The sequence below is a fragment of the Catharus ustulatus genome, chromosome 14 (assembly GCF_009819885.2).
Source record: "Catharus ustulatus isolate bCatUst1 chromosome 14, bCatUst1.pri.v2, whole genome shotgun sequence".
Classification (NCBI taxonomy): Eukaryota; Metazoa; Chordata; class Aves; order Passeriformes; family Turdidae; genus Catharus; species Catharus ustulatus.
Window position 1 is genome coordinate 615,864 of NC_046234.1, and position 20,548 is coordinate 636,411.

Consider the following 20,548-nt stretch of genomic DNA (forward strand, 5'->3'; position numbering starts at 1 on the left):
CAGGGACCCGGGGTGTGCGGAGCATTTGTGTGCCCAGCCTGTGCCAGAGCCTGTCACAGGAAAGGTGCCCTGGTGGAGCCCAGGAGAGCTGAGCTGGGAGCCTGGCCCTCACCAACCAGCCCAGGCAGCTCTTCCCAGCCTAGGTTCCACCTGCCAGCAGAGCTGGTGCTTTGGGCTGTGCTGGCTGCTCGTGGATGGAGCAGGGATGCTGAGGATGGAGGGGATTGAGCAATGGGCGATCCCAGCCAAGGCTCTGTGTCCAGCGTGAGAAGCTCCTTCCACCCAACCCTGCCCTCTCTCCACATGCTGCCTCTGGCTCTCGTTTCTTTGGCAGAAAATTCACATTCTCATCCCCTCTCTCCTCCCCTTGGCTGTGGCAGCTCCTTCCCATCACTTCTCTTCCCCTCCTGCCTGTGGGCTGGAAGGGCCCCCGGAGCCTTGGAGGAGACGCTGCTGTGAAAGCATCGTCCCAAAGGAGAGCTGGGAGCTCCAGGAGCTACTGCTGCTGCTACTGCAGGGCATACACAAGGTAAATGTAGGCCCTTTGTTCCAGCTGGGAGGGGAGAAACTGCAGCTGGAGCTGGGGGAGCAGCCACTGCTCCTTGGGAAGGGAGGGGGCGGCTGGACCGAGCTTTCCTCAGGGGATTTCCTGAAATAAGCACCAGTCCTGGTTTTGAGTTAGTGAGATTCCTGCTCTGGTATCCCCTCCAAAGGAGGAATTTTGGATTTTTGTGGGGCTCTGGCTTTGCCCCTGCTATGTGCCACCATTTCCTTCCTTGTGGGGAGCCCGGTGCTTACCCAGGCTGAGTGAGATCCCCTGTCACCTGGAATCCACAGGGACACCCATCCCTGTCCCCTGGGATCCACAGGGATCACTCTGAGAGGCAGGAAGGTGTTTGGGGTTAACTCCTGCAATGCCAGTGGTGGTGGCAGTCACAGGGCTCCTCCAGTGGTGCCTGTGCTGGGGCAGATAAGCAGCAGCTTGTCTGGGCTTCTCCTTCTGCCTTCCCCCTCCTAACTGGGATTCCTCCTCCTCTTCACCCCAGGGCAGCCACATCCCCCAGGACTCTGCTCAGGCTGGAGCTGTGGGCTCTGCTGGAGCGGGGAGCTTCACCTGCACAGAGGTAATTCCCTGCAGTGTGTCCCTCTGGGGGTTTGTCCATCCCTGCATCCCCAGCAGCTGCTCCCGCCCTGCTGGGACCTCTGGGTGCAGCAAGAGCTGTCGCTGGCATGCGGAGATGCTCTCACCTGTGACAAACAAGGAGTTTCCGGCCCCAGGATGGAAGTTATAAAAATCCCTGAATTGCACCTCTTTAATTTGACGGAGGGCAGATTCAGATGGGATATTGGGAAGGAATTCCTGGCTATGAGGGTGGGCAGGCCCTGGAACCCTGGCAGTGCCCAAGGCCAGGCTGGACATTGGGGCTGGAGCAGCCTAGGACAGTGGAAGGGGCAGGGGTGGAATTGAGGTGGTTTTTGAGGTCTCTTCCAACTCAAACCAGTGTGGGATTCCAGGATGGAGCAGAATTCCCTTTTCAGTGTGCCCTTACAGGGAACTCTAAACAACTCCTTTATATTTGTTTTCTTCTTTAGTTTATGTAACTTTCTAAATACCTTTAGGGACTGACATTTCAAACCTGGCCAGCAGAAACCAGTCTGAGGGGCTGGAGGGGGGTGGCAGAGACTGGCACAGGAGCCTTGTCCCGTTTCTGGGGGTCTCACCCTCATCCCTTGACTCTTCCAGGCATTTATTGTTCATTCTTGCCTTAAGCCTCTCTGGGGAGGTTCTTTTCAGAGCCTGTACTCTGACCTCAGCCCTGTCTTCCCTCTGGGGCTGCTGTTGCTCTTTGGACCGTGCTGGTGCTGGGATGGTGGCACAGCTGGCACCAGGAGGAGGTGGCACCAGGAGGAGGCAGCCAGGTCAGTGTGGGGTGAAGAACCAGGTCCCTGTGTGGGCTCCCCCAGAGCCTGCACACAACGGGGAGAGCTCCCCAAAGCTCTGGCAGAGGAGATGGGATGCCCAGGGTGTGTCCATGGGCTGTGCTCCAGCCTGCGCCAGGGGTAAAGGGCTTTGGCTCCTCTGGGCATGTGCAGTTTTTTATGATTTAAGAGAGATAAATCACGGAGTTGTGGAATTGCTTGGGTTGGGAGGGACCTTAAAGCTCATCTCCTTCCGTGCAGGGACATTTCCCACCAGCCCAGGCTGCTCCAAGCCTCATCCACCCTGGCCTTGGACACTTCCAGGGACAGCCAAACACAGCTTGTCTGGGCACCCTGTGCTGCACACCCTCACGGGGAACAATTCCCTCCCAATATCAAACCTAAATCTCTTCTCCTGATGCCTCCAAGGCCTTTGCTTAGAGGGTTAAAGAGATGATGTGGTTGGAGCATCTGCAGCCCCACTGGCTCTTTGGGGAGGGGACAGAGGGACAAATGCCTGCTGCAGAGACTCCCTGGGGTGCTCCCAGAAATTCCCCTCTTCAGGCAGGTGTCGCTGCCGTGTGTTCCTCTCACACAGGTGTGTTTTCCTTTGCTTGGCCCCTGGGGCAGGAGCCAGCCCTGGGATGCAACCTGTGGCCCTGCAGAACCTGTCCGAGTTGGAGAGGGCCAGGCTGCAGGAGCTGGCGCTGTTCCGGCTGCAGGAGAGGCTGCCCGGGGGACACCTGAGCCTGGACAGAGGTACAGGGGACAGGATGGGACAGGAGGGACATGATGGGACAAGGGGCTCCTGCCAGGGAATGCTGAGGCTGAGCTATTCATGCTGCTCACCCCCTGCACCACAGCCTGGGATGATGGTTATGGAAGAGCATTTGTGACATGTTTTGATCCATTTCATTTCTCATTCCTGCTTTATTCTGAGCCCCCAAGGCCTGATCAGCCTATGGGGGTTTTGTGTGTCCACAGCAGTGTGAGAACTTGACCCTCCAACCCCAAACCCAAAGAGATGTGAGAATTGGTGAGGTCTCCCCTGTGCTGTGTAAGAGCCCTCGGGGTGGGACAGGATTTGCAGTTTGGATCCATGTGCAGCTCTGAGGCCCAGTGCTGGAAAGGGGCTGAGGGCAGAGGGGATGATACACTGGGACATTAAAGGGTGGATAAATTTAGGAGCGGAGCACAGAGGCCCAGTCAGGGTTCCCAGGGATGCCCTATCAACAAACCCAGAGAGTTGGGGTTCCCAGACTCCTTCCCAAATTCACTTCTCACGCTCCTGATGTGCCTCCTCTGCCCTGGGCCGTATTTTGGCATCCCAGCAGAGCAGGGGATGCCAGTATCAAACCAGGGCTGGGGGTGCAGAGGGAGTCTGGGGCTCTCCAGTCCCCTTTGCACCCTCAGGGCAGGAGGGAGGCTCCAGGGATCCTCTGCCAGGCCCAGCCTCACAATGAGCACCAAGTGCTTGGGGTGACACCCAGGCTTGGTTTCCCATCCTAGTATCCCCAAGATTTCATGCCATGAAATGGCTTCACGGAGCTCCCCTCTCCTTCCCACAACTCCCAGTGGCTCCAGGGCTGCAGCACCAGTCCCTGGAGGGCTTTGACCTCAAACATCCTGATTCCTTTTCTGTTTTGTTTTATTTTTGGACTGTTGTGATCCCCCTTGCAGAGACACCCTGCAGCAGCAGCTCCTCTAGGGACCAGTGCACTGCCAAAAAACAAACCCCAAGCCCCAATATTTCCTTCCTGGCTGGTCCGTGTTCTGCTGGATAATTTATGTTGGCTTCTACACTCATGTTCCTCATTCCAGCTGTCAGAGCTTTCCTCTAAGCCTTAGAAAATAACCCAAACATGTATATATAAGCTGTTCCTAGGAAGAAAATTCCTCAGGAATGAGGAGTATGAGCCAGAATGGGGTGATGTGTCCTGGGAGGATTTAGGGTGGGCAATGAGTGAATTCTCAGTTCATTGCTCTGGATGTGTGAGGTGGGATTCCTCAGAGCAGGATGGGATTTGTGATGGGGTTTGATACAGCTCCTTATGTCTGTGCTCTGTAAAACGGTGATGTCCATCCCCAGGCAGTGATGTCCATCCTCAGGCAATGATGTCCATCCCCAGGCTGTCCCCAGGCAATGATGTCCATCCCCAGGCTGTCCCCAGGCAGTGATGTCCATCCCCAGGCTGTCCCCAGGCAGTGATGTCCAATCCCCAGGCTGCTCCCTGGCAGCTGCTGCCCCCCGTGTGTCCCAGGGGACTCCTGGCTCCCCTCAGGATGTGGCTGTCACTGCAGTGTCCCCTGGCTGCAGCTGTGCAGAGCCAGCCCCGAGATGCTGCTGCTGAACCTTCCCCTTCTCCGCCTAGATGGCTCCAAAGGCATCAAATCCATCCTGCAGAAGCTGGAGAACTTCTCCAAGGACAGGAAAGGTGAGCAGCCTCCCTCTTACCTGGGCTTTGTTCCTGCTCTCGGGGGCAATGGGGGATTCCTGGTGGGTGGGAGGTGCCCAAATCCAGTAGGATCCTTCACCCCAGGTGGTTCTGCTGTTCTTGGAGGGGCAGGAGCTTGCTGGAGCTGGGAAGGCACAGAAAGGTGTGGAATGTGTGTGATGGGAAATGCATTCTCCAGGCGAACACCCATAAATGTGTCATTGTGCCCATTTTGCCTCAATCTTGCTGCTTCCAGTTTCTATTTTAACATGCCTTGGAGGACCTCAGTGACAGCCCTGGGGCACACAGAATCCTAGAGCAGAGCCAGGTGGGAATGAACTTCCCCACACCAGTACAAAGCCCACTCAAGGACACTACTGAAATTAGTGCCTCATATTTTACCAAAAAGGGTTTGTGGCTCTGCTCCAGGTGTAAAACCGCAGGGCAGTGCAAAGGCTAGGGGTGAGGAGAGCCAGAGGGATGGAGAGGGACACTCATTTGGGAAAAACACCACCAATAGCAGGACTTGTCTTGAGCAGGCATAGCTGAGGCAAAGAAAACTGGAGGGTAGAATTGGAGAAGGATTTTTTTGTGTGATTTATGAAGTTGTTGGGGATCTTCATGGGGCTGTAGCCAGTTAAAGGAAGGAAGCTCCAGGAAAAGCTGGGACAGGCTCCAAGAAGCAGGCTGCTGGAGAGCAGTGCCCTGTATGTCCTTCCTGTCCCCATTTCCCAGCCGTGTCCCCTCTGTGGCACGCAGGTCTCCCACACCTTTGTGTGCCCCGCTCCTTGGGAATCAGCAGCCACTGCAGGTGCTCCTGGGGGCAGGGAAGGTGGGGTCACTCCCTGGGGAAGGAGCAGCTCCCTCAGTGCCTGTCCCTCGTGCTGTATCTCCCCAGAGTGCTCCCCCCACACCTTTGGGGTGCCGCTCCCCCAGGTCATCGCCAACGACCGTGCCTGCCGGCGGCTGCAGGAGGCCGTGGGCAGGAGCCGCCGGCTCTGCCTGGAGGTGGAGGCCACTGTCACCAGGTTTCGGGCTCAGAGGCACAGGAGGCTGGCAGTGGGTACCAGCTGTATCCGGGCACCCGACGGGGGCTGCCCCGAGGAGCCGCCTTCCCCTACCCTGCTGGACAGGAGCTACTGGAGCCAGCGCAGGGTACAGACCCCAAACTGTCTGCATCCAGCAATAACGGGCTTTCCCACCATCTGTTCTCACTGACTGAGCTGCTTGTGTCCCAGGCTGTCCCCAGGGAAATGGGGATGTCCCCAAGTCCCCTCAGGGATGGAGTGGGGGGATCTTCACAGCACAGCTCTCCTGGAGCTGAGGTTACCAGGGGGACATTTAAGGGTCCAGAGGGCAGGGCTGGATGGGATATTGGGATGGAATTGTTCCCCATGAGGATGGGCAGGCCCTGGCAGCTGTGGCTGCCCCTGGATCCCTGGCAGTGCCCCAGGCCAGGCTGGGCATTGGGGTTGGAGCAGTGGGACAGTGGGAGGTGTCCTGCCAGGGCAGGGGTGGCTCTGGGTGCTGTCCTTTCCCAGAAACCCGTGATCTCAGGGCAGTGCTGGATCTGTGGGGCCATTCTGCCACCTCTGCTCCACCGCAGGGGGCCATGTCCGTGGATTCCATCACAGACCTGGGTGACAACACGTCCAAGCTGCTGGAGGCCCTGCAGCTCTGCCACCCCCACGAGCTTCAGCCTCGCAGGAGCCGGGGCAAGAAGAGACCCCTGAGCCTGAACCCCATCAGCTGGCAGGTGCCACGGGTGGTGGACAGGTGCTGCACACACCTTGAGACGCACGGTAAGGGTTGGGACAGCTCCCTGTGTGCGCTCACCAGGACATCCTCGCCTGGCCCCGTGCAGGGAGCACCGTGGGATTCACCCCAGGGCTGGACTCCAAGGTCTTGGAGCTCTTTCCCAACCTGAATGATTCTGTGGGTCCTGGGGCAGGGCATCTCCCAAAAATCCTCGTCTGGAGAGTCCCCTGGGCTGGATGCAGCACCAGAGGAGGAGAAATGTCACTGTGTGTGTCACTGACCATGTCCTGCACACCCAGCTCTCACTACAGGGACTATAGGGATGGGATTTGATGGGATCTCCTCCCTTCCCACAGACAACCCCAGGAAATCTCACAGCTCCACAGCCTTTCCTTTCCCTCACTGCCTGGAGAAGGGAAAGCTGTGCAGGAGCAGCCCTGCCACAGTGCTGGGGTGCTCCCAGGAGTAGTGGGGGTATCAGGGAGCCGTGACAATGCCCAGCTCTGACCTGTCTGTCCCCAGGAGCAGTGGGGGTATCAGGGAGCTGTGACAATGCCCAGCTCTGACCTGTCTGTCCCCAGGAGCAGTGGGGGTATCAGGGAGCTGTGACAATGCCCAGCTCTGACCTGTCTGTCCCCAGGAGCAGTGGGGGTATCAGGGAGCTGTGACAATGCCCAGCTCTGACCTGTCTGTCCCCAGGAGCAGTGGGGGTATCAGGGAGCTGTGACAATGCCCAGCTCTAACCTGTCTGTCCCCCAGGGCTCCACACTGTCGGCATCTTCCGTGTTGGGAGCTCCAAGAAAAGAGTCCAGCAGGTAAAGGGGGACATTCACTGCATGCTCTGGCTGTGCCTTGGCGGGGACAGAGGCTCGTGGAGATGGGTGGAGCTGACACTGCTGTGGAGAGGTCTCAAACACCAGAACTGACTGTGATCTTCATCCTTCTCCTTCCATCTCTGAGCTGAGGGAAGAGTTTGATCGAGGGCTGGATGTTTTCTTGGATGAGCATCAAAGTGTCCATGATGTGGCTGCCCTGCTCAAGGAGTTTCTGCGGGATATGCCTGATTCCCTGATTCCCAGAGAGCTCTATGGGGCCTTCCTCAGCACAGCCAGTGAGTACCTGTGGGGCAGAGCCACGGCAGGATTTGTCTTGGGGGCACCTTAAATCCCGTGGGCACGTCTCACTCGGTCAGGTTGCTCCAAGTCCTGTCCAGCCTGGCTTTGGGCACTGCCAGGAATTGATCCTTCCTCACCCCCCTTCTTTTCCAAAGCCTCTGCACAGCAATGGGATGGGTGTTGTGCAGCTGCTGGAATCCCTGGGTTTGGTTTGATTTCTTTGGAATTGGATTATGAAAATCCCACAACCTTTGTCCGTGGGGCTGTGCAATATCCCACATCAGCACAGCCCTTGCTGGGTTCTGCATGCCGTGAGATGAGGGGTGGGACAGCAGCCTGGCTGCTGTGGAGGAGGGACCCTCACTAACAGCCCCTCTTCCCAGGCATGGAGGGACCAGCACAGCTGGAGACCCTGCAGCTGCTGCTGTTCCTGCTGCCCCCCTGCCACAGTGACACCCTGCTGCGCCTCCTGCGCTTCCTGGCTGAGGTGGCCCGGCACGCTGAGAGCTCCTGGGACCCCCAGGGCCGCCAGGTAAGGCTGCTCCAGGAGAGCTGCTGGGGGAAATGTGCTCGGGCTGCTGTGCTGGAGCTGTGCAAGCCTGGGTGGAGGCTTGGGGAGAACACAAACCCTCCACAGAACCCCTGGGAGTGTGGTTGGGGAAGGTGGGGAGGTGAGGCAGGTGGGAATGGGATGAGTGTGGGCTCCAGCACCTCAAACAGTTTGTGCTGGCCCTGCCAGCAGCTCAGAGAGGAGCAAAGTGCACCCAGACCAACACCTCACCCTCACCTAGCCCTTGTATTCCTGCCCTGGGGTGGGTGAGGATACCCTGGCACATCCCAAGCCACTGCACCCACAGCCCACAGGTCCTTCTGTGCTTCCTTGTAGATCCCTGGCAATAAAATGACAGTGTCAAACCTGGCTACAGTCTTTGGCCCCAACATCTTGCAGAAGGAGAAGCCTGGAGAGAAAGATGCTGGTGCCCTGAACTTTGAGGACAGTGCTGCCATAATCCTGGTGCTGCAGAGGCTGATCGAGCACCACCACTCCCTGTTCATGGTACATGGGGCTCCTCAGGACCCTCCTTCCCTCTGAGCTCTTCCACGAGCAGCAGGGAAAGGATTTTATCCCTGTCAGAGATGCAGACCTTGGTCTGTGCCCATCCTCTCTTCACCCTCCCACAGGGCACTTGCCGGCAGCAGAGTCCCCTCAGGTCTATTGGCATGTGCCATTTCAAGTTTCTTTATGGAAATTTTTGGGGTCTGCAGGGAGCTGAAGGACTGGGGATGGGAGAGGGGGAAGCAGGGGCTGAGATCCTGCAGGCCCTGGGAGGGGTGTGGAATGTGACACTAACACTCTGGGTCTGTCACCATGTCCTGGGCTCCTCCAGGGCAGGGCCCCACCAGTGGCATGGCTGTATCTCCCCAGGTGTCCCCAGAAATGCAGTGTGACGTGCTGAGGAGGCTGTTCCAGACAGACCCCGATGTCATCGAGTACCTGCTGCGCAGGAAGTTCCCTGACGTGCTGTGAGTGCCCCAGGGACTCCAGGGCACAAGGACCAGTGACAGCACACCCTGCTCATCCCCCAGGGCACAGGGACCAGTGACAGCACACCCTGCTCATCATCCAGGGCACAGGGACCAGTGACAGCACACCCTGCTCATCCCCCAGGGCACGGGGACCAGTGACAGCCTCTCAGTGTCACAACCTGATCCCCGCTCCACCTCTACCTTCTCCAAACCTCCTCCACCCTTGGTGTCCTCGTTTCCCCGCAGTTTTTCCCTGCCCCTGGGCCTATGTGGGGCTCCCAGCTCTGTCCACACATCCACATTTTGGGTGTCCCATCCAGCCTCGGAACTGAAGCTTGTGCTGAGGTTAAAGGTGGTGCCTGAAAGGACCTCATGCCCTCATGTCCCATGTCCCGTGGCACATAACACAGGAGGGGGTTTGTCCCCTGGGAATGGAAGTAGGGAATGGTTGGAAATGGGATCCTGGGAAACAGGAGATGCTCAGGAGTCTTCATGGAGCTCAGGACTCTTCAGTAAACATGAACTGTCCTGTGGGAAGGGTTTTCCTGCACCACAGATCATTTCCATAGCAGTTTGGATGGGGCTTGGAGCACCCTGGTCTCAGGAAAGATGGACTAGATGTTCCTCAAAGTCCCTTCCAACCCAAACCCAGGATTCAGTGATCCATGCCTGTCAGTCTTCACCTTCCCTTTGGGGCTGTCTGGAGATGGCAGTCTGGGATCTGTGGGATCACTGCTTGAGCCTATCTGGGAGAAGCATTTGCAAGCAGCATCTCTCTCTTCTTTTGGTTCCTTAGGAGCCCAGAGCGTGAGGATCCTGGGGAGGAGCAGGCTCCATCTGCCCTGCCTGGCTGGGCACACAGCCTGGAGCGAGGATCGGTCTCCTCGGAGCTGTTCAGCAACATCTCCTTCCTAAACCTGGACGTCGGCATCTAGAGAGCCCTGGCCAGCCCTCTGCACAAAACCAGGCGGCTTTTCCCAGCAAAACCCAGCCCCTGGCTCACTTTGGGGGTCACCTGCCAGACTGGCACCTCCCTGCAGGTCTCAGCCCTGCCCTGCCCTGCCACTTCCTTCTCCCAGCACCTCAGGGATGGATTTCCATCCCTGGAGCATCCCTCCTGGGAGGACAGGCTGAGGGAGCTGGGGCTGCTCGGCCTGGAGCAGAGATGGCTCAGAGGGACATTATCCATGTACCCCAATGTTTTTGTACGGGCCTGGAGGGACAGGACAAGGGCAATGGCTTCCCACTGCCAGAGGGCATGGCCAGACAGAGAAATTCAGAGAAATTCTCCCCCCTGAGGGCAGTGAGGCCCTGGTACAGGCAGGGACACCTTCCACAGCACCAGGCTGCTCCATCCAGGCTGACCTTCTGGGCCTGAACCTTTCCAGGGATGGGGCAGCCCCAGCAGGGCACTTCTGGGGATAAACCAGTACTTCTACCAACAATATTCCACATTCCACCAGAGCCTGCTCCCAGCCCTGGTCTGAAGGCACCCAGGCCCTCTCAGGTGCCCTGCCCAGGGCTGGACTCTCATTTTGCTGAGTTCCTTCCCTGTGGATCAGTGCAGTGGGGATGGGTGGGGAACACTTCCCGGAGGAGCCTGTGCTGTGAGATAGCTTCTGAGACCCTCTGGGAGCTGATAAGCTCCAGAGGGCAGCAAAGCTGTTGAGTCTGGAGGAACAGATAAATTTGGGACACCATGAGGCTGTGGAAGGTTCCGGAGGCCACCGGAACCCTCGAGTGACAGCTGTGAAACCAGCACTGTGTCCAGCCGTGGCTCGGGGTGGGATTGTACCTGCTGCAAGAGCAGCCTTTCAGATTCCTTCAGGGGTGGTGGAACAGTGCACAGGGTGCCCAGGGCAACTGTGGATCCCCTGGATCCCTGGCAGTGTCCAAGGCCAGGCTGGATGGAACAGCCTGGGACAGTGGAAGGTGTCCATGGCAGGGGTGGCACTAGATGGGCTTTGGGGTCCCTTCTCACCCAAATGTTCTGTGATTCCATGACTCCAGGATGTGACAGGGATGCTGACACAGGAGGCAGCTCTTTGCAGGAAATTTCTGCTGGATTTCACTTTCCCAGCACCGTAAAGGGGGCAAGGGGGCACGGGGAGCTCCCTGGGAAGCTCCAGCTTTCTCTGGCTACTGCAGAACCATAAAGGGTGTTTGCCCCTGGCAGTGTAGATGGGACATTGCTGGAAACTCCACTTGAGGGCAGCCCAGGCTGCTTAGATACTCTGCCTGCCACGGGAGCAGCCCTGGAGCTGCTGGAGCACTCGGGGCTGGCCTGGAGCTGTTCCATCCCAGCATCACGAAATAAAAACCCTCTCCAGGGAGCTGCAAACTCACCCATGGAGCCTTGGTATTGCTCTGGACCCGCTCTGGGGGGGCTGCCTGGCTTTTGTCCCGCTCCAGGTTCTGTTCTTGTGGGCTTTTTGCCCCTGCAAGCCCTGGGGTCACCTCAGAAGCAATCAGGAAGGTTCTGTCTGGATCTTTGCTGGTCCCCAGGGCTGGCACGGGAGGGGTTGTTGCTGTTGGGGGTGTCTGCTTTGGGGGGCTGGCTGCTTTTGGGGTGGGGAATATTTGGGGGAGTCTCTTTGGGGGGGTGGTGGCTCTCAGGAGCTGGTCATTGTTTTGGGGTTGGTCACTGTTGGAGGGGGTCACTGCTTTTAGGGTTGCTGCTTTTAGGGGGCAGTTGCTGCTGTTTTTGGGGTGATTCTGGGGTGTTTGGGGGTGTTTGGGAGTATTTGGGGTTGTTTGGGATGTTTGGAGGGTATTTGGGGTTGTTTGTTTGGGGGTGTTTGGAGGAGTTTGTGTGGGGATTTGTTTGTTTGGGGTGCTTGGGGGAGGTTTGGGGCAGTGTTTGGGGGGTGACCCCGGGACTCCCGAGCGTTTTGGGGGGGGCGAAGCCTCCCGGTGACCCCGCCCAGCCCCCGGTGCGCGGCCAAAAGCGGCGGGAGCGGAGCGGGAGGAGCCGAGCGGCCGGTGAGTGCCGAAGCGAGGCAAGCGACCAGTGAGTGCCGAACCGAATCGAGCCGAGCCGAGCCGAGCAGCCGGTGAGTACCGAACCGGGCGATGCCGCCTCCTCGGAACCCGCCGGAGCGGTGTTTCCGCTTCTGGGTGCACTCGCAAGCGCCGGGACGGAGCCGAGACGGAGCCGGGGCTGTCCCGGCCGGGATGGAGCCGAGACGGAGCCGGGGCTGTCCCGGCCGGGATCGTGCCCTGCTCCCCTCGCTCCGTGTGCCGGAGCAGCTGTGGCTGCCCCTGGATCCCTGGCAGTGCCCGGGGCCAGGCTGGACATTGGGGCTGGGAGCCTCGGGGACAGTGGGAGGTGTCCCTGCCACGGCAGGGGTGGCACAGGGTGGGTTTTGGGGTCCCTCCCCATCCAAACCGTCCTGGTGTTCTGTCAAGCCTGTGTTGGACCAGCTTTTACTGGGCTGAGCTGGGTGTGCTGGATCAGTGCCTGGAGCCCCGTCCCAGCCCGGGCTGCTCCCCAGGGGCTCCTGCTGGCCCTACCTGCCAGGCGGGCACCCCAACACCTCCGTGTTGCCCCCAGCGATGGCTGAGGAGCTCAGTGAGCTGCTGAGGGAGTTCGACGAGGTCATGGAGGACTTTGAGCGGGGCCCTGTGAGTCAGTACCAGCAGCACCTGCAGGAGCTGAAGAGGAAAGCGGGACAGAGTGTGTATGACAGTGGCATCGATGAGCTGGAGAGTGAGTCTGGGCTGGGGGTGACATTGGAGAGCTGGAGAGTCAGTCTGGGGCTGGGGGATAAGGATGATGTCTGTCAGGGTGGGAGCTCTGTGTTACTCCATCTTCCTGCTGATGCTGCCCGACTCATCCCTGCTGGGCTGGATGAGCAATATGGGCAGTAACCACTGGATAGTGGCCCAGGACTTGCCACCATCTGCCAGGGCTGCTGCAGGACCATGGGAGGCCGGGGATAACCGAGTTAATAACCCTGTCCTTGTAGCCGTGCCCAGACCACCTCTGGTGCTCTTTGACCTGGGAAAAAAACTTGGTTCCATTGTTCCAAGCATTCCTTGGAGCAGGGGAGGAGCAGAGGGGTCTCCAAGAGTGTGCCACCCTGTGCTATGGGCATGACTGGGCTGTGTTCCTGCAAAGTGTTCATCAGGTGCACAGGGACTGATGCTCTGTGTCCTCAGGTGCCAGCACGTCCCCAGGAAGCAGCCTCAGCTCCAGTGAGGAGCACCTCAACACCCCAGCTGACACTTACCCCACCAAAGGTGAGCCTGGCCCCCGCAAAGGGGTGTGCAGGGTTCCTTCCCTGTGCTCAGCTGGCTTGGGTAGGGGGATGACAGCCAGCCCTGGATAGGGGGGTGCCAGGGGACAGGGAATGAGCCCTGGTGTCCTGGCAGAAGCCTGGAAGGGGCACAAGTTGGATTGGGATTTTCCCAGTCAAGGCTGGGACAGACACAGCTGTGTTAGGAAGGAGGGGCTGGGGTCTCTCCCCAGTGCCAAGGGGAGTGGGAAACCCTGACTGTGTTTTTCCCCAAAGCAAAGCTTGGAGACACGCAGGAGCTGGAGGAGTTCATCGCAGACCTGGATAAAGCCTTGGAGGGTATGTGGCCAGCCTTGATCCCCCCCTGCAAGGGGGCTTGGAACTTGGTTCGGGGGGGGTGGAACCCTTCTATCTTTCCTTTTGGGAAGGGACTCATGGGTGTCACCCCTTCCTTCAAGCTCTTTCAGCTTGGGAAGAAGTTACATGGCTTAACATTGCTGCCTCAGTTTCCCCACATGAGGTGGAGGGGACTGGGGACATGAAGGCCAGGTTGGCCCTGGCAATGAAGCCAAACAGCACAGCCTGCAGAGCTGTTGATGTTTTTGGGAAGATGCCCAGGGACCTGTGGCCCTTCAGCTGCTGTTCAGAGGCTGCTCTTTACTTGGCTCCTTGAGCAGGAGGAATAAAAGGCTCTTTCCTTTGGTGTACCCTAACCTACCCCACCAGGGAGGAGAGGGTGTCTGTGTGGTGGCAGGGAGGGCAGTCCCAGCCTGTGAGTCACAATCTCCTCCTCCAGGTGTTTGTTTGCCTGGGGGTGTCCCTGTGAGAGGGATGTCTGGGGATGTCCCTGTGATGCTGTGCTGTCCATCTCTATCATCTGTACCCAGCAGCTCTGCAGAATTTGGCTGCTCCCCTCTGGCTGCTTTGCTGGGGAAACTGAGGCAGAAGCCACTTCCTCCCACAGGGGCCCTTCATGACGGGCTGGAGGCAGAGAGAACCTGGGTGAAAAAACCATTTCCCCCCACGCAGACTGTGTAAGGCACAGTTCTGCTCTCTGTTCCCTTCCCTGGTATCCAAATGAGGTGGCTGGTGGGAGGGGTTTCTGTGCAGGCCCCAGCCATGCTGGGAGGGAGGGAGGGAGGGGACCCGAGCTAACCCCCTGCTCCAGATTGCTGCTCTAACCCTGCAGATTGTCACCATTTTCTGTCGCCCTGCAGAGATGTGAGCCGTGGAGTCTGCAAGGAGCAGCCCCAGCCCTAAGTGTCCCTGCTGCTGCCTCTGCTTCTGCACCCCAGCTGGGGAGGGGACAGCTCCTGGGCCATGCTGGGGACAGGGACGCCCATCCTGGGCACGGATCCAGCTGTGGGACCACGGTGCAAAGCCCTGCCAGCGCCAGGAGAGGACAGCCCTGGATGGGCACTGGGGACCCAAGGGGTTTGTGGGGAGCTGGGCCACTCTTGAAGCCCCAGCATGGTTTTGGGGCAGATCAGCTTGCAGGACTCTTGCAGGAATCTGCCGCTGCTGACCCTTGCTCTGCATGGGGAGCCCCAAATCGGGCCCCTCTCTGCCCCCCAAGTGCCTCTGTCCCAGCTGCTGCTGTAAATACTGTAACAAAGATATTTTGTGCTGTACAGAGGGGACGTGGTTCTGTGAACACGATTTTAAAGCTCTGCCTGTGTGTGTCCGTCTTTGCTGTTGGCAGGGGTGGGGGCAGGGGTGCCTGGGGCTGCCAGCTGCGGGAGCTGGCTCTGGAAAAGGGGGAGACCTCAGGGAAGCAAGTTCAGTGCCTGGCTAAGGAGGAATATCAGGAATCCCCTGTCCTCCGTTCCCCTTGGTGCTCAGGGTGGGGTGGGAGAGGGTCCAGAGTCCCTGCCTGTCCCCATGTGCTCAGGGAGCTGCTGGATGGATCCTGGGGCTCCTGCTGCAAAGGAGCTGTGTTTGAACCACGGGGCACCACTGCTGCCAAAGGGAGCTGCCCTGCTGCCTCTTCCCCTGGGTATTGCACGCCAGAACAAGGCCCAGGGATGTGGCTTTGCTCTGCCAAGCTGAGCTTTGAGTGCGCTTTGGCCTTGGGTGGGATGATGGGTGCCCCAGGGATTCCCCTCCCACCTTTCCCCCTGCAGTTTCCCATCCCCTGAGCAGTGGGATGCCAGAAGAGGAAGCTGTGGCTCTGCTGATCCCTGTGATCCACGTGGAACAGGGTCAGGTGTGGCTCTGCTGAGCTTGGCTGAGCAGGAAATGTGCAGTTTGTGTTTCTGCCCCCATCCCTGGGCTGTGGGTGCTGAGGATGTTGGACACCCCCTCTGTCCTCCCAGGAGTCAGCACACACAGGTCCCAGCCTGGTCCAGCAGGAGGGTGGCAGGGCTGGCAAGGGACACTCTGGGCTCTTGCTGTCCCCATGCTGTGGATGTGGCCACTGCTGTGTGTCCCAAACAGCCCCCGAGGGGCAGCCAGGAGATGGAGGTGATGCTCAGAGATGTCTGTGACACTCAGGGTTCTGTGGGGACAGCCAACCCCCATCACTGGGTGCTGTGGGGACTGTCCCCACCATACTGATGGCAGCAGCCCCAGTGTCACTGAGTTTTTCCCCTCTGAGTCACAGCGATGCTCAGGCTGTCACTGTCTCCGTGTCCCGTTTGCCCCTTTCCACCCCACAGCAGTGGCAAGAGTTGCCAAGCTACAGAAATAAATATTTTCCAGCCCCAAATCTGCTGAGGCTGATAACCCCCGCAGCCACAGCAGCCCTGGTGACGCCCTGGGGTTTGTTTGTTGTGGGGATTGCCAGGAGCAGCGTGGGGGTCACCCCGGGCTCCTCCAGCCCCTTGGGGTTGGGATGAGTGGGTGGAAGCTGCCCCTGTCCCATGGCTGAGCTGTTCCATCAGCACAGGGTCTGTGGGTTGTAGGGTCTGTGTGTAGGAATGTGTGTGAGTTGCAGGGTCCATGGGTTACAGGGTCCGTGGGTTACAGGATCCATGAGTTGCAGGATCTGTGGGTTACAGTGTCTGTGATTACAGGTCTGTGGTTGCAGGGTCTGTGGCCCTGCACGTGCCCTGAAAGTGCAGGTGTAAAATCGATCAGCACGAACACGCACATCCTGCAATACAGGGCAGTTCCTCCCCAGGGTCCTGTTCCCATGGCAGGAAAAGCATCCAAGGCAGCCCTGGCAGGGCTGGAGAGGGGCTGTGCTGCTGCTCAGGGCTACCAGCGAGGCTGTCACTGCTCCCTGCTGTCACTGCTGTCCCCAAGGGCCCCTGAGCGTTTTCTCAGAAGTGGCGGCAGCGGGAAGTGGGGAACCTGAGTTGCACGAGCTGCTCCCACAACCAGCCCCGGTCCCACAACCAGCCCTGGTCCCATAACCCTGCTCCCACAACCAGCCCCAGTCCCACAAACAGCCCTGGTCCCATAACCCTGCTCCCACAAACAGCCCTGGTCCCACAACCAGCCCTGGTTCCACACCCCACAGGGCTGTTTGCCGGTGGAGCAGGCTCTGGGACCCCCCCTCTTTTCCCACTGTGCTCACCCAGCCCCTTTTCCAGACTGGGGGATGCAGCTCTGGCTTGGAGCAGAGCTCCTGCCTCCTGGGGACCCAGATGGGGGTGCTGGGACATGGAGGTGACAGCCAGCCCCCTCCTACCTGTACTGCCCAAAAGGCACCACTGCAGGGCCACCTCTGGGCAGGTGCTGCTGCATCTCCTGCTTTTCCCCACTCCCACATCCCCAGGAAAAAGGGATTGAGGGGGAATGGATCACTCAAGGCAGGGCCACCACATGCCTGGTGGAAATGGAGAAGCTCCTCACCCTGCCCAGGTGTGACATTCCTCAGTGAAGTTGGTCCCACCTGGAAGGATCTCCCAGCCACTGATGGAGCAGAAAGAGTCACCAGAGTTCTCCCAAAAAAAGCTGTTGCCACTCTGCAGTTTGGAGAGGAAGCTCAGCTCTCTGGGGAGGGAAGTCCCTGGCTGCCCAGGCAGTCTGGCTGTGGTGGTGGAAGAACCTGTAACTATTTTGGGAGACAGCCTAACCCCAGGGATGTCACGGGCTTTCTGTCCTGTAAAACCCCTTCATGTAATTTGATGGAATCCCAGAATGGTTTGGGTTAAAAGGGACTTAAAACTCATCTTGTTCTATCCCCTGCCATGGGCAGGGACACCTTCCACTGTCCCAGGCTGCTCCGACCTGTGTCGGGACACTGCCAGGGATCCAGGGGCAGCCACAGCTGCTCTGGGCACCCTGCGCCAGGGCCTGCCCACCCTGCCAGGGAACAATTCCTGCCCAAAATCCCATCCATCCCTGCCTTGTGGCAGTGGGAGCCATTCCCTGTGTCGGGTCCCTCCATGCCTCGTCCTTCTCCAGCTCTCCTGGAGCCCCTCCAGGCCCTGGAAGGGGCTCTGAACTCTCCCTGGAGCCTCCTTTCCTCCAGGTGAGCACCTCTACTTCTCCCAGCCTGGCTCCAGCCTTTGGAGCATGGAGGGAATTTTTCCACATTTGCAGGAAAGGGAGAATTTGGGTTTTCCAGGGGTTGCTGCTGTTCCCAGGGCTGGGAGGATCCTCAGCAGAGCTGGGACTTCACTGACTCCTGCTGTCCCTGGGGAGCCTCTGTGTGACCTCCAGCTGCCCAGGGGACAGGAGAGCTCCCCCTCCCAGGGATCCCAACCCCATGGAGGGAAGGAGACAGCCTCCTCCAGCCCCATGGAGGGAAGGAGACAGCCTCCCCCAGCCCCTGTCGAGGCTCAGAGCCTGGCGGGCTCCTGTGATCAGGGTTTGCTGTTTCTTCCCTGCTCAGCCTCTGACTTCATCCCGCAGGTATCCAAGGAGACAATGCCGGTGGCAGTGGCCAGCACGGCATCCTGTCCCCTCGTGTCCCCCCCTCCCCAGCCACTTCCCGGGATTGTTCTGCTGCCCTGTCCCCTGGGAGGGGCAGGGATGAGCTGCACGTGCCGGTGGTTGGTGGGGCTTTGCTCCGGAATGGAGCAAGGAACAGTCACCCTGTCCCTGAGCGTCCTCCTGCCACCCTCTGCTCCAGCAGGACCTGTCCTAGCAACAGGACCTGTCCTAGCATTCCCAACCCACACAAAACCCTTGTTCTGAGGTTACTGAGCCCAGGCCAGGTCAGGCGGAGCTCAGGGAACAGCAGAATTGTGGCTGAACCAGGCTGGGCTCCCTGTTGGCTTGGTGGCATTGACCTCAGCTCTGGGCTGATTAATCCAATTCCAGGAGAACCTAGCCCTGTGTCACCATTCCCTGGCTCCAAGCCTTCATTCAGGCAGGGCCTGAGCCTGCAAACACTCTCCTCGCCATAATCCCCCAATTTCTGTGCCCAGCTTACTCCAGCAGCGATCTTTGGACCTGGAAATATCTGCTTGTTCCCATGGAATTCTCTGTGTTTTGGGAGCACAGTGCCCAGGTCTCCACACCCAAGAGATGTGGGGAATGTTTAGATTCTAAAGTTTGTATCTTTTCCTATTTGGCTGTGATATGTACTTTTTTTTTGGGATATGTTCATAGAATCCAGGACTAGTTTGGGTAGGGAGGGACCTTAAAGATCCTGTTCCTCCCCCTGCCATGGGCAGGGACACCTTCCACTGTCCCAGGCTGCTCCAACCCCAATGTCCAACCTGGACGCTTCCAGGGATCCAGGAGCAGCCACAGCTGTGCAAGGTCTTGCCCACCCTCCCAGGGATGAATTTCGTGCCAACATTCCACCAGCCCTTGCCCTCTGGCTGTTGGAAGCCATAATTCCTGGCTCTCTGCTGGCTCCAGCTGCATTCCAGCTGCCAGCCCTTGGATGACCAGTACTGGGTGGGTATTGCTGGCAGCCCCTCTGTGCAGAGACCAGGGGATGGAGCATCCTGCTGCTCATCCCTGCAGCTGTGCATGGTCTGGAGCATCCCTCCTTCCCTCCTCCCTGCCTGCCCAGCTCAGCTCTGGGTCCCCTGACCCCTCTGGGGCAGCAGCTCTGGCCTGGCAGAGGTAGTAGGGGCTGGACCAGGGGCTGGTTGTTTCCTCCATGAGGGTTGTCCTGGTTTGTCCCAGCCTGGGAAGAGGGGGAGCAGCAGGGAGAGCAGCACCTCTGCCCTGGGTGCTCTCTCCAAGTGGGGTGCTGGATCCAGGCTGGCCCAGAGCATTCAGGGATGGCTCCTGGAGCGGCCAGTGGATTCTGCTGGGATAGGGAGGGTGGGAGATGAGGATGTGCTGCAGCAGCAGGGGCAGAGGGCAGTGGGTTCATCCTGGAATGATGCCTAAGGAATGGTGTGCAGGGGGCTGGGGGGACACTGGATGCTCCCAGTTCGCCCTGGCCACATGTTTCCAGCCTCTACTATTTCAGGGCTTCCTGTTTCCCTTGACAACATGCCTTCCCTTCCAGCCTGGGGCTGTCCTTGCGTTGCTGGGATGGGGCTGGGCTCCACATCCAGCCAGGGGGATTTGTTCTTCCTCCTGAGCATGGAAAACAATGGGCAGGAAACTGAGGATGGGGTCTGTGTTCCTCCCCATGGGGCCGAGGGAGCTGGAGGGGCTCAGCCTGCAGAAAAGGAGGCTCAGGAGGGACCTTTCCTCTCCCTGCAGCTCCCTGGAGGGAGGGTGGGGACTGCTGCTCCCAGGTAACAACCGGCAGGACAGAAGGAAATGCCATTGTGCCAGGGAAGAGTCAGGTTGGAAATTGGGAAAATTCCTTCATGGACAGGGCTGCCCAGCCCTGGCACGGCTGCCCAGGGCAGGATGGAGTGCTTTTGGATGTGGCACTTGGGGACACGGGATAGTGCTGGGATCTTCCACCCCAAATTCCATGAACCTGTGATCACCCCAGGGCTCAGTGCTTCTCTGGCTGAAAGCAGCAGCTTTTGAGGAGAAGGAGAAGATAACGGGAGCTCCTGCCCGGGCCGCTGCCGCCCTCTAGTGACCCCCACACGGGGACTGGGGACGCTGGGGGTCTCTGGTGGTGGCACCGCATGGGAGGACCACGGAGGGGGGATCATTGGTGGGGGTCTCTTCTGGGGAGGCCAGGGGCCAGGGATGGGGTCAGGGATGGGGTCAGGGATGGGGGGTCAATGATGGGGTCAGGGATGGGGTCAGGGATGGGGGTCAATGATGGGGTCAGGGATGGGGGGTCAGGGATGGGGGGTCAGGGATGGGGGGTCAGGGATGGGGTCAGGGATGGGGGGTCAGGGATGGGGGTCAATGATGGGGTCAGGGATGGGGGGTCAGGGATGGGGGGTCAGGGATGGGGGTCAATGATGGGGTCAGGGATGGGGGGTCAGGGATGGGGGTCAATGATGGGGTCAGGGATGGGGGTGGTCAGTGATGGGTAGTCTCTGCTGGGGGACCGGGGATGGGGCTGGACAGTGACGAGGGTTCGAGGCTGGGTGCGAGCGATGGGAGGGAGCGGACAGGACAGGACAGAGCCCGGTGTCACCGCCGTACCCCCACCGTACAGAAAGAGGCGCTGCCCCTTTAAGAGCGCGGTGCCCTCACCCAAGATGGCGCCGGCGCGCTCCGCCCGTTCTGGGAATGCGCATGCGCGGGGAGGCGTGGCCTCATCTCGCCCCGTCCCTTCCGC

At 59.2% G+C, this 20,548-nt stretch overlaps 2 protein-coding genes across 3 annotated transcripts; both read left to right on the forward strand.

Annotated features, from left to right (window-relative positions):
- The first annotated feature begins 424 nt into the window (after positions 1-424).
- On the forward strand, positions 425-11,308 carry ARHGAP36 (Rho GTPase activating protein 36). Of its 2 annotated transcripts, none has more exons than XM_033072416.1 (12): positions 425-529; positions 1,047-1,124; positions 2,519-2,679; positions 4,293-4,355; positions 5,254-5,510; positions 5,962-6,157; positions 6,873-6,928; positions 7,074-7,224; positions 7,612-7,760; positions 8,115-8,285; positions 8,655-8,752; positions 9,552-11,308. In XM_033072416.1, the coding sequence occupies exons 3-12, from the start codon at positions 2,565-2,567 to the stop codon at positions 9,688-9,690; spliced, it is 1,395 nt and encodes a 464-aa protein (XP_032928307.1). In that variant the 5' UTR covers positions 425-529; positions 1,047-1,124; positions 2,519-2,564; the 3' UTR covers positions 9,691-11,308. The 2 variants fall into 2 exon arrangements, with proteins under 2 accessions (XP_032928307.1, XP_032928306.1); XM_033072415.1 differs by having other exon boundaries at positions 2,551-2,679.
- Positions 11,309-11,604: 296 nt separating this feature from the next.
- LOC117002878 (regulator of cell cycle RGCC-like) lies at positions 11,605-14,663 on the forward strand. Its single transcript, XM_033072413.2, has 5 exons — positions 11,605-11,808; positions 12,309-12,464; positions 12,917-12,997; positions 13,270-13,332; positions 14,211-14,663. The coding sequence occupies exons 2-5, from the start codon at positions 12,311-12,313 to the stop codon at positions 14,216-14,218; spliced, it is 306 nt and encodes a 101-aa protein (XP_032928304.1). The 5' UTR covers positions 11,605-11,808; positions 12,309-12,310; the 3' UTR covers positions 14,219-14,663.
- The last annotated feature ends 5,885 nt before the right edge of the window (positions 14,664-20,548 follow it).

Excerpts from the sequence above, each read along its gene's own strand:
- ARHGAP36 (XM_033072416.1), top strand. The coding sequence starts at position 2,565 with ATGCAACCTGTGGCCCTGCAGAACCTGTCCGAGTTGGAGAGGGCCAGG. Across the intron at positions 2,680-4,292 it reads ACACCTGAGCCTGGACAGAG|ATGGCTCCAAAGGCATCAAA; the intron begins GTACAGGGGACA and ends TTCTCCGCCTAG. Across the intron at positions 6,929-7,073 it reads CCAAGAAAAGAGTCCAGCAG|CTGAGGGAAGAGTTTGATCG; the intron begins GTAAAGGGGGAC and ends TCCATCTCTGAG.
- LOC117002878 (XM_033072413.2), top strand. The coding sequence starts at position 12,311 with ATGGCTGAGGAGCTCAGTGAGCTGCTGAGGGAGTTCGACGAGGTCATG. Across the intron at positions 12,465-12,916 it reads TGGCATCGATGAGCTGGAGA|GTGCCAGCACGTCCCCAGGA; the intron begins GTGAGTCTGGGC and ends CTGTGTCCTCAG. Across the intron at positions 12,998-13,269 it reads TGACACTTACCCCACCAAAG|CAAAGCTTGGAGACACGCAG; the intron begins GTGAGCCTGGCC and ends TTTTCCCCAAAG.